The sequence below is a fragment of the Podarcis erhardii genome (assembly GCF_964252035.2).
Source record: "Podarcis erhardii genome assembly, chromosome: 13".
Taxonomy (NCBI): Eukaryota; Metazoa; Chordata; class Lepidosauria; order Squamata; family Lacertidae; genus Podarcis; species Podarcis erhardii.
The window spans coordinates 39,965,793-39,978,279 of NC_138502.1; the positions used below are offsets into that span (position 1 = coordinate 39,965,793).

The following is a 12,487-nucleotide window of genomic DNA, read 5'->3' on the forward strand; positions in this document are numbered from 1 at the left end:
AAAAGAAAGCAGCATTCAAAATTTATGCCAAACCAGTCTAATAAATGACTGCATTGTCTTATTCAGAGCCTATTCTGTCTACTTTGGTTGACAGAGATTCTCCGAGGTCTCAGGCAGAAATTTTTCCTAGTCCAGGAGAGCCTTTTAACTGGAGGTGCCAAGAAGAGATCCTGGAAACTTCAGCACACAAAGCTAGAGTCCCTTCCTGACTATACTGACTCTGAACTTTTGGAAATCCCAAATTTAATTTTTATAACTGATAGCTACTAACAATAGCAGCATGAAACCATCATCCATCTGTCTGGTCCCTTTTAAAGCCTTCTAAATGAACAGCATTCACCACATCTAGCAGAAATTGACGCCACATACTTCTGAATTTCCATGAATCTGCCGGCAATTCCAATGGATGACGCCGGCTCATGTTTTGAGAAGACAACTGTAGCAATTGTAAGGCACTGTGCTAGAGACTGTATGATTTATGACATGATTATAGTTCATCAGTTCATTAGTTTACTTTCCTAAATTTGGCGAGTTTTGCTCACATCATCAACAGCATTAACTGAGTAACCTTTCCCACGGCACAAGTGTGGGGCAGTTTTGCACTTTTTAGGGGATAGGAGAACGTTTGTGCGCAAGAATAGTAACAGACCCAATTAATATGTATGTTAAATGTTCAATTACAATTTTAATCAGCTGATTGAAGGCTAATATACAACTTTCTTTCCAGGAAAAGAAAAGTAGAGGAGGAGGAGAGAGGAGTCTGTGTTCTCAATGTCAAGTCATTCAAGATTTTCAAAATCTTCAAAAAGCACCCCCCATCCCCAAGGAGCTCCATATGTACAGAGGCACTGCATTTTTATTATTGTATAAAGCATCTCTATAGCCCTCCTTGCCGACAAAGGTCCGTATAATTAAAGCTATGGTTTTCCCAGTAGTGATGTATGGAAGTGAGAGCTGGACCATAAAGAAGGCTGATCGCCGAAGAATTGATGCTTCTGAATTAGGGTGTTGGAGGAGACTCTTGAGAGTCCCATGGACTGCAAGAAGATCAAACCTATCCATTCTGAAGGAAATCAGCCCTGAGTGCTCACTGAAAGGACAGATCCTGAAGCTGAGGCTCCAATACTTTGACCACCTCATGAGAAGAGAAGACTCCCTGGAAAAGACCCTGATGTTGGGAAAGATGGAGGGCACAAGGAGAAGGGGACGACAGAGGGCGATATGGTTGGACAGTGTTCTTGAAGCTACCAGCATGAGTTTGACCAAGCTGTGGGAGGCAGTGGAAGACAGGAGTGCCTGGCGTGCTCTGGTCCATGGGGTCACGAAGAGTCAGACACGACTAAACGACCAAACAACAACATACTGTACACTGAATGGTAGATCACTTACTTCCATTTCCATCCGTCCCATGCCCATGACATCATATTTGACGACAATCGGGATGGGATCTGTCCTTCCTGCAAGAGAAGAAAACCGGTTAGGGGTGTGTTGGGTGGGGTAGGGAGAATGATCAGCCTCTGGTGAGTCGCTTTGTACACGTTGGGTTTGGGTTGGTTAGAGATCTTGCCTTGGAGTGCAGAGACCAGAAAGCTACAGAGAACCAAACACAAGCCATTCTCACAGCTTACAACCACAAGCCCGCACATTTCGGGCGCCAGACCTGTTCTGCTTTTAGCCCTTGCTGCCGGCACCTCTCAGCCCAGATATTCTAGCAACTTTACAGTGAGATCAAACACCCTCACACTGGAAGATAAAATAATTCTGGGCATGGAGGAAGAACACAAAAGAGAGATTCAGGTGATGAAACAGAATACTAGGTATTCCTGAATGATCTTGGCTGAAGATCAGAAATGTTCTAGTTAATAAAAATGCATTAATGCCCAGCAAGTCTAGCTTTACAAACAAAATACTGAATAGGAAGATAGAATTCTTCCCTCTGAAATGTTAAGCTTTAAGACTTTCAACCAAAAAATGGGCCTCCTGGATTCTGCCACTCTGGGTGTCCTATCCTTTACTTGTAAGCTGTGAAAAGGACTAGTTGCGAAGAAAACTGACTTTGAAACTAATCAAACTATGCTGAAGATTCCGTACGTATTTTTAATTCACTCATAACCAGCCAAACAAAGCAAAATGGGGCAGACGAGCACTTTGACTATCACAGCCTTTGGGGGGGGTGTTTATTTTTACATCACAACATGCGCTGTGAGTTGTGATGTAAGGCCACTGGAAAAAAGGAGTTACTTACCTTATCCGGTGCATACCTTGAGTGAAAAAACAGAACGTTTACTTCCCTTATTATCTGTCTTGGGGGGATCGGTGTCAATAATATACTCTCTTTGTTATACACACAAATACACATATTATTATACCCTTGGGCCAAAAGATGTCCAAGCTTGAGTTGTGCCAAAATAAGGAGACCAGATTGTCAAAACCAATCCACATGGCACAAGAGGTATTGCTTTAGAGAACCCATGTCTCAAAAAGTTGTCTATCAACACCTTTTGACTTTTGAGAGCTAGAGTAGTCCAGCTGACAGAGGGCTGCACTTAAGAGACCTGGGTTCACATCTCACCTCTGTCAAAGGACTCGGGTGGCCTTGCCTCTGCTCCCTATCTCTGCAGTATGAATTGTGGACTTCCTCACAAGATCATTGTGAGGGTTTTTTTATTGAAGAGTTCTTTGCACTTGAAGTGCCATCAAAACAAAGACAAACCAATTCCAAACTCTCCCAGACATAAATTTAACTTGGGAATGAATATCAGCATGGTTCCAAACCAAACAAGTGTCTTACACAGAAGAACCATTTTCAATTTATTTATAATTTGGAATGTGGGGCTGAAAGATTCAAATCTAGAAAAACTGGTCTCTCCAATAGCATTTTCCACCAATGTAGCTTTGATATAGGTATAAGCACATTTTCAGTAAAAAGGGGTGGGGGTGGGGAGGGGATTTTATGCCCAATGGTATAAGAAGCAGTGACTGCAATTTTGAGCAAAAGGACCAAATTCATGATAGCTTATTAAAAACTATACACATTTCCCTACCCCCCAAAATGTTTGTTTTGTTTTCTTCAAGAGTTGTGATTGTTGTATCCAAGTTTGTGATTGTGGCAGGCTCCTTCATAATATGAAGAATGCATCAGTACTTTTGCTTTCTAAGGCAGTCAAAGTTTTTAGTTTTTCAATTAGCTAGAAAATTGCCGTAGCAACTGCTAACAACACCCACCACATGTTGGGAGAAGGGAGGCGGGAAATCAAGTTTGGACAATATTAGAAATTTGATATTTGAAGTGATTCTCCACAAATTTTTGGCAGCTCTAACACAAACATCCCTTCTGAGCATTAACCCCTCAATGAACAAGGATCAGACACGAAAGAGTGCATGAAGAAATGGAAAGGAAAAAAAGGGAAATGAAAAGACCAAGCAGAAAAGATGAAGGCTACAACAGAGAAAAGTAAGCCTAACATATTTGGTGCTCTGATGACAAAAAAAGAAGTAAATTCAGTCTGAAAATTAAAAATTACCACTAAGTTTACCATCACCACAACAAGTCCCGGATCATTATGCTGTAAAAAAGAAACACCATTTGTTAGGCAGGAAACTGTCAGGGACAGAAAACAGGCCTATGGGGCAGGGGGGATGTGTAGGGGGAAGGAATGAAAGTGGCACCTAAGACTTCCTGCCCGCCCGTCCCACCCTTCTTGAAACTGGGAACAAGCTGCAACTCTGGTTTATAAAGGGTTTTTTTTTTTGTAAATTGGCAACGAAAACATGTCCCCTGATGTTGTTCGACTACAACTCCCATCATCCCTGACCACTGGTCCTGCTGGCTAGGGATGATGGGAGCTGTAGTCCACAATCATCTGGGCATCAAAGGTTGAGAAAGGCTAGTCTAGGTCCCCCATGAGCTTTACGGTGAAGGTCTGAAACATGGCGCCTCTTAATCTATGGGATGGCGCCATTTAGTATCTAGACTGGTGCTGGAAGAAGAGGGGCCTGGCTTCGTGCCCCCCCTGCATGAAGTCTTGCAGAATGGGGGGCAAACTATTACTTCACAAAAGGAAAAACTAGTATGTCAGTGAAAAGATCATATGTTGCAACTTATTTTCCCTGACATGCTAGTTTTCTATGGTGAGGGCATGAGGGGGGGGGGGTTATGGATGACATTTGCCACTTAAGGGGCAAGTTAAATGAGATGTGGAAGATCTAATTTTCCAACTTGTTAAGTTGTTCAGCCAGGGGAGTGTGGGACACTTCATAAGAATGATGAACGACGGACAGAGTGGGGGGCGGAGAGTTAAATTTTCCCGCCACCCACACCAATATCACAATTGATTGTATGCATTTCCCAGCAGGACCAGCAGGCCAGGAGGGGAGAGGTGGCTGATTTATACTGGGAAAACAATGCATGAGAGAATAAATTAAACTGATCCAATTCTCTAGTTAGCTGCTATGGCAACTTGAGAATCTGGATAGACTCGGAACATGTGTCACAAAAGAAGAACACAGCTAGCTGTAGCAGTTTTCTTGTAAGAACGTTTGAGAACTTCCTGGAAATACATCCACCATGGCCCCTGCTCCAGACCCCAATGTAAAGTCAAGCTTTCCTTTCCAGAATTCAAATATAAGGGCAAAGGCTGTCAACTCTACACACCTGTCACTAAATGTATTAATTACACTGCCAAACTGAAGCACAATTTATTCAATTACAATAAAATTTATGTGGTGTTTTGGGGGCAAAAAAAAAATGTCCTCCAAGAGCTGCTTACATCATTATTATTTTAAGTTATTTTAAGACAAAAAACTGAATGAAATAAACTGCAAAAAATAAATAGAAATAAATTACAGAAGAGACATCAAGCATCTGCAACAAAAAGCCAGATAATAAGGGAGTATGTCTTTCAATGCACCCTGGACCCAAACCATTTATTGGTTTTAAAGGTGATAACCAGCACTTTAAAAATTGGTCTCAGAAATAAACCAGGAACCAGTATAGACCAAAGCGTGTTAAAATATCATGCTCTGAATGGAAGGCCTCATCAGCACCTTAGGAGCAACGTTCTGCATCAGCTTCCAGTTCTGAGACAAACTTCAGTTGTCTAAGCTGAACGTGAGCAAATGTGTGACAGTGGCTGTATCTGCCTTCTCCAGGAAAAGGCCAATGATGGTACACTGTCTTAAGCTATGCAGAAGCACTTCTGACTCCAAATGGAGCCAAGGAGAAAAGCCGGGCTCAGAAGCACCTTCAAATTGCAAACCTGAGCCCTTTGAAGGGAGTGCTTCCCCTCCAAAAACAGGTCAAACACACAATCTTTCTTGCTGACCAAGATAACTTTGTCTTGCTTGGGTTTTCAGGTTGTTAGACTACACCTTGCTCCCAGGGACCAGTTTAGGGTTTCAACTGCCTTCATAGAAGTTCCCAGTGTTTGAGTTACATGTCATCCACATACAAACAACCCCACACTCTAATTCTCTGGACAATCCCCCTCCCCGTTGTTTCATTCCAATGACAAACAGGATGGAAGACGGGGAACATGACAACCCAATGGCCAAGGACCGCCTTCTGAAACCTGCACTCCAAGAAGGACCAGAAACAAATCACTGCCCTCCCCAGCACCTGACTGGTCAGGTAATCCTGAAAAATACCATGGCTGATGGCCTGAAAGGTCCAAGAGAACATAGGTGTACTCCCTAGTCCAGCACAGGCTGTCCACCAATGCAGTCTCAGTCTCTGGGCCCAGAAACCAGAATGAAATGTGATCGAACATGATCTGCATCATCCAAGAACTTTTATCTGCCTTTGCCTAATTAGCAGACAGTTGAATGGTTTGTTTCCCCCTGGTTCCAGAATCACCTTTCTGAAAAAGCAGAATCTATACTTCTTGGTATAGTGAGGCAAAGTGTTTCCAGGGCTGCGGTGTTAGGAAATAGAGTGATGCTTCATGTCCTAAGGGTAGCTCAGTTGGTTGGAGTGTGGTGCTGATAACACTAAGGTTGCAGTTTCGATACCTGTATGATACAGCTGCATATTCAGGTTAGACTGGGTGATCCTCAGAATCCATTCCAACTTCTATGAAATGGAGCACCTGACTCTAACAGGTACCACTTGGAAGGAGATTCCCTTCATTAGGAGGGATGCTGCAGACTGACCCCATCACTAACAGCAAGCTCTCCAATACAGCACATGAACTGATTGATTCAGGCAAAGGAATTAAGAGGTAAAAGCTGTTAACAACTTCTTCCATTTATGTGTGAAAGAGATCATTTCAGTCTTATTTGTAAGAAGAATAAATTGTTCTTAAAAACGCTTAACTTCTAAGATGTGAGCAATGCTTGGCGAGATCTCACGTAGCAAAATGGAAGGGGGGAGGAAAGCAGATGGTGTGTTCATGCCTTCTTTGGGGACACATTTTTCCAAGGAGCTCAGAGCTGCTTATAATGAAATACCCAGGCTGTCTTCCTTTCCCCTCAAGGTGCTGGCCAGACAATGAGTTGCCTTTAGGCTAGAGATGTTAAATTTCAGATGAGCCAGAAGGTCAAAAGGCTCACTTAATAAATATGTCCAGAGGCAACACACATATTTTTGCATCACCAATAGCAGAGAGCGTGTTTAGAAATATCCCAGCCCTCATCATTCAAGCAATATTTCCACGTACTGCCTGCCAAAATCCTTTCAACAGCACAAGCACCAATCTTCCCTTGTCAACTCCCCCTTTATCGTCTAAGCCCCTTCCCCATTTGCCATTGCTTAAGCCTCAAAATCCCTTCAAGTATCTTGCCAACAAATTTCCACATCATCCAAGTTCTATAAATAAAATTCATTTGAATAAATATGTGTGCGTCACTTTGGGGGCCTTAAAAAGGGTCCCCAAAGCAGCTGAAATAAAAACACATTACATTTTATTTTCTACTGACTAAATAGGCTACTACCATCTGTATTGCATTCCTCTCCCTCCCTCTCTTCCTTATTTCTCTTCTGGGGTGGGGGGGAATCAAAGACTATAGAAGATTCTGTCATGTTCTCTTCTCTTTAGTCAAGTTGTTTGGCAGTTCTGACATAGCAGAGCTTGGGAAAAGGGAAGGGGATTACTGATTCTTAGGGCAAGAAGGGAAACTACTAGCCTGCAGAAGAAGTTGCTCCTGTCCAAATATCAACCCCTTTTAAGATGAAAACCGAGATAGCTTTTTAAACAATGTACATGGTATCTTTACGGCTTGATATTCTACAGCTTAAATTCTCCACATACACCCCATGCCATCTGCACACCCGTGACAGAAACACATGCTTAACCTTTTTTTTTTTTTTAAAAAAAGGAGGAACTCCAAGTTGCATTCCTCACACAGCACCTGCCTTAAGCTTTGCAAATATCTGAAAGATAATCTAGCAAGACATGTGGAGGTGGAGAAAGAAAGCAGGCTGTGTGAAGCCTCTGGGTCAGTCCCAGCAGGTGTCCGTTCTCTGAGCTCTCACATTTCCTTGGGATTTAAAGAAACAGAAGTGCTTTTTGAACATTAAAACTTTGCATTAGAAAAAAGGAGCAGGGCTATTATTTATTTATTTATTCATTCAACTCATACACTGCCCTATACCTGGAGGTCTCAGGGCGGTTCATAACAAGGCCACAACATATAAAATCAAACCGAAAGCAATACCACCCCCCCAAAAAAGCCACATTCTAAAAGGGTTTTGGATGTCAATAAGATCAACCAAAGGCCTATGTTTTCAGTTGCTGTGCAGTAAGGACCAATGCACTGTATGCTGTGTAGCAAAGCCCTGAGTTGCAGAAATCCCTCTCTCTCTCTTTGCTCCAGGCAAGACCAGTGACATCATGCAAACACCTGAGGTCCAGGGACACTATGATTTGCCCAGCACTGGCCTGAGCACCAAGTGAAGGAGTCCAAGGCACTGATCCTGCAGGATACTATAATTCTTAGTCAGGGGATAAAGAGTTGGGAATGGATGTCTGAGCCTGACAAAAGACCTTTCCTGCTGCAGATTGTTTGGGGGGGGTGCTAATATAGAAAATACATGCATATAACCAGATATGCATCTTGGCTCACAAATAATAAAAAAGCATTTTTGCTAGCAGCATGTGTGTTGGAAGGGGCTCTGAAAGGAGATAGCCAGTGGCGGTGGGGTGGGATTTGCAATTTCAAAAGGAGTGTTGTACTAAAAAAAATTGTGTGTGTGTTGTACTGGATCCAACAGGTGTGTGCACCTGCACACCTTCTCTCTCCTGATTCTTGCAGCAGCACATTTTCTTCCCCTAGTTTCTCTGTTTTCCTCCGCACAGTCTCCCAGAGCTCTTTCCTTTCCTTTCTATCCTCTTGGCTTCTCCACTTTCTGTTCAAGAGCTTTGAGACTTACACAGAGCTGTAAAAGGAACAGAAAGGAGTACGGTACAGTGGTACCTCAGGTTAAGTACTTAATTCGTTCCAGAAGTCCGTTCTTAACCTGAAACTGTTCTTAACCTGAAGCACCACTTTAGCTAATGGGGCCTCCCACTGCCGCCAGAGGACGATTTCTGTTCTCATCCTGAAGCAAAGTTCTTAACCCGAGGTACTACTTCTGGGTTAGCGGAGTCTGTAACCTGAAGCGTATGTAACCTGAAGCGTATGTAACCCGAGGCACCACTGTAGTTTGTTTGATTTCCTGCTTCAGCTGTTAGGTACTTTTCAGGGAGAAGGGCAGTGCTTTTCCCCCCTTAAGAAATGTTTAGGGGGTACTCTCATTTTGACTCAAGAAAATCACCATTTTATAGTTCAAATTGGGAAAAATAAATACAGCAAATGGACAAAAGATTCACAAAATGTTTAGGGGTATGTGTACCCCTGTGTACCCCCCCCCAAAAAAAGCACTGGAGAAGGGTAACATTTGTGATCTCATGATTAATGGGAGGGAGATCTCAGAGGCTTAATGGCCCAAGTTTAGTGTTACAAGGATGAGCCAATGTATGCTCCAAGCTCCCATGCTCTGCCCTCCCTCTCTTGCTCTGGCTCTGTCATGGCCATGAGAAAGGGAAGGGAATCATGTGCTAATAGTATTGATTAATCACAGTTTAGCATTATGTGCAGGGACGCGGGTGGCGCTGTGGTCTAAACCACTGAGCCTAGGGCTTGCCGATCAGAAGGTTGGCAATTTAAATCCCTGTGACAGGGTGAGCTCCCGTTGTTCAGTCCCAGCTCCTGCCCACCTAGCAGTTCAAAAGCACATCAGTGCAAGTAGATAAATAGGTACCACTCCGGCGGGAAGGTAAACGGCGTTTCCATGCGTTGCTCTGGTTTCGGTGTTCCGTTGTGCCAGAAGCGGCTTAGTCATGACCCAGAAAAACTGTCTGTGGACAAAATGTTGGCTCCCTCGGCCGGTAAAGTGAGATGAGCGCCGCAAACCCAGTCATCTGCGACTGGACTTAATGGTCAGGGTCCCTTTACCTTTTTAAGCATTATGTGCAAACCCAAACTATGTTGTTGTTTAGTCGTTTAGTCATGTCTGACTCTTCGTGACTTCTGTTTCTTTAAATCCCAAGGAAATCAGAGAACGGATACCTGATGGGACTGACCAAGAGGCTTCACACAGCCTTTCTCCACCTCCACATGTCTTGCTAGATGGTCCTTCAACAGCAGCTAAGCTGGATGTTCAGCCATGAGCATGCACAGAAAGATGTGTGCAGACAGACCGTTTCAGAACTGCTTCAGTGACGTATGAGCATATCGCAGATTTAAAATACTTTATTTAAAAAACAAACAAGCCATATGAGCAAAAGAGCCTTTTATGGGAATATTGGGGAACCAGAGTCTGTGAATATGTGCATCCTGCTGAACTGATTCTAAAACATGCCCCGTTAGCGTCGGCCAACTTCTTACGGAACCAAGGAAACTTGCTCCAACTGCTAGAAACCTAGTTACAAAGTTTCACTAAATCTACCCAAAAGTCACATTCCGCATTTCTACAATGTTTTTAGTTGCAGGGATAGCTATCCTAGTTTCCTTTAGATGTTATTGGACTTCAACTTCTATCAGCCCCGGATAGCATGGCCAATGGTGAGTGATAATAAGAGATCTAGTCCAGCAATATCAGGATGGCACCCATGCTTTGAACAGAGTGTTGTAGAAATAATTATAATAACTAAAATTATTAATTAAATTTCTATAGCACTCTTCATCCAAGGATCACAGGGTGTTTTACAATATGGAAACACAAAAATACATAACATTCAAACACACGTAAAATACACCCTCACACTTCATGCTACACCAGTTCCATCCTGCCTTAGCTAAACCCACTGCTTGTAGACCTATCTTCAACAAAAAGGTGTTAACAGTGTCCTCTTGAGCTTCTTTCAAACTTCTGAAAAGGGTGACTTTTCTTGCAGTGTAGCAAAGTCTTTTCAAGGGAGAGGTTCAATCTCCAGGGGTTGTAACTAGATGATGATGATGATGATGATGATGATGATGATGATGATGATAATAATAATAATAATAATAATAATAATAATAATAATAATAATAATAATTTATTTATTTATACCCCACCCATCTGGCTGAAATTGAGGGTGAAAGAGGAGAGCGCAAAATATGGTCTGAAGCTCAACATCAAAAAAAGGAAGATCATTGCCACTGGTCCCATCACCTCATGGCAAATAGAAGGGGAAGAAATGGAGGCAGTGAGAGATTTTACTTTCTTGGGCTCCATGATCACTGCAGAAGGTGACAGCAGCCACGAAATTAAAAGACGCCTGCTTCTTGGGAGAAAAGCAATGACAAACCTAGACAGCATCTTAAAAAGTAGAGACATCACCTTGCCAACAAAGGTCCATATAGTAAAAGCTACGGTTTTCCCAGTAGTGATGTATGGACAGTGGCGTAGCGTGGGTTATCAGCACCCGGGGCAAGGCAAGTAATTTGCGCCCCCTAACCCATGGATTTGCGCCCCCTAACCCCCAGATGTTGCGCCCGGTGCGGCCGGCCCCCCCTGCACCCCCCACGCTACGCCACTGTGGCAGACCAAGGTGACTGAATTTATGGGACTGGCAGAGATGACCGGCAGAATTCGTGACCAGAGGAGAGAGACAGTGGAAGAGGACTGGAAAAAAATTAAAATTTATCTTAAGAACTGTTGTAAAATTTCGGGATGCTAAGATGTCAAGGGGTATGATGCAGAGAATTACAGCTGTTAAAATTTAAGTTTAAGAAAATTTTAAAGAAAATTAAACATAAAAATGGATGAAGGATTGCTAAAAAAATTTAAAACAAGGATGCAGTGAAGGGGAGGTATGGGGAAGTCGTGCTATGTTTGTTTGTGTTGTGTTTTGTTTATTCTTTTTTCATGTTGTAAAACCAATAAAAATTATTATAAAAAACAACAACAGAGTGCTTAAATGACTCAGGACTGTAATACCTCAGAGTCCATCTTTCCCTTAACCTGGACCTTGCAAGCATCATTTGAGGCCTTCAAGTTCCCCCCTCCACGAGAGGTCCATAGGATGGCAACATGAGAATGGGCCTTTTCCGTGGTGGCTCCCTTTGTGGAATGCTCTTAGGGATTCTCACCTGGCACTTTCGTTACATATCTTTAAAATGTTGCTCTACAGCCAGGCCTTTGGCTGACTGAACCATCCATAGCCTTTTAAATGAGTTTGGGGGTATTGTTTATTAATATCATGTTGGGCAATTTGTGTTTTTATGGGCTTGTTGGGTGAAAGGCAGTATATAAATGTAATTTTTAAAAAGAAATGGGAGTGCAGCTGCATTCAGGACAGTCAACTGTCCAATTCTCAAGCACCAGAACCAGCAACCCCTAGTAGCTCCATCCTGCCAAGATTCAAACTCAGTTTATTTCCCCTCAGCCATCTCACCAGATGGTGAAATAAAGCTGGGTGTCATCAGCCTTCTCATGGCACCTTGTGGCCCCACCACTTTCCTGAGGGCTGCCCCACACCTGGTGTTGGCTCTCTTTAAAGTTGTGCACTCACTTTGGGACCAAACCCCACTGAGGACAGGGGGACCTCCGTTCCAAGCTGTACATCCACAAGGTCAAGCTGTAACCTAAAGAAGTTTCAGACTGATGTGCAAATATTCCTTAAGCCAGTGGTTCTCAACCTGTGGGTCCCCACCCAGATGTTGTTGGACTACAACTCCCACCACCCCTGAGGTCTGGCCTTGCTAGCTAGGGGTGATGGGAGTTGTAGTCTAACAACATCTGGGGACCCACAGGTTGAGAAAGGCTACCTTAAGCTGTTTTAAAACCTAGTAAACGAAACGAAAAATAAAAATTCTAACCCTCCAGCTCCAGATCAATGTAATTCATGGGAAAACATAAATTTAGGCAGTTGGCTATATTATATTCCGGAAGCAATGGTCTCACAGGGACCCATCGTTAATTTATTACAGCTAATCCTTCATTTGCTTCGGCGTGGAGCAAAGCAGAGCACGTTCGCCTGCGCCTGGGGATCCTTCTGCGGCTTATTTGGCAGAGTGGCGTCCTGGA

General features: G+C 43.2%; 1 protein-coding gene and 1 long non-coding RNA gene across 9 annotated transcripts in view; one reads left to right on the forward strand and one right to left on the reverse strand.

Moving 5' to 3' along the window:
• The window catches only part of GPATCH8 (G-patch domain containing 8), an 82,757-nt gene that overhangs the window by 22,837 nt on the left and 47,433 nt on the right, over positions 1–12,487 (reverse strand). For 5 of the 8 annotated variants that reach the window (XM_081837594.1, XM_081837595.1, XM_081837596.1 and 2 more), the window contains one exon: positions 1,390–1,457. In XM_081837594.1, the coding sequence (XP_081693720.1) occupies positions 1,390–1,457 (68 nt within the window). Of the gene's footprint in view, positions 1–1,389; positions 1,458–2,245; positions 2,754–12,487 lie in introns of those variants that run through there. The other 3 variants (XM_081837599.1, XM_081837600.1, XM_081837601.1) reach the window with 2 other exon arrangements.
• LOC309328286 lies at positions 3,377–7,303 on the forward strand. Its single transcript, XR_014150734.1, has 2 exons — positions 3,377–3,454; positions 5,356–7,303. It is a non-coding gene; the product is annotated as an uncharacterized lncRNA (long non-coding RNA).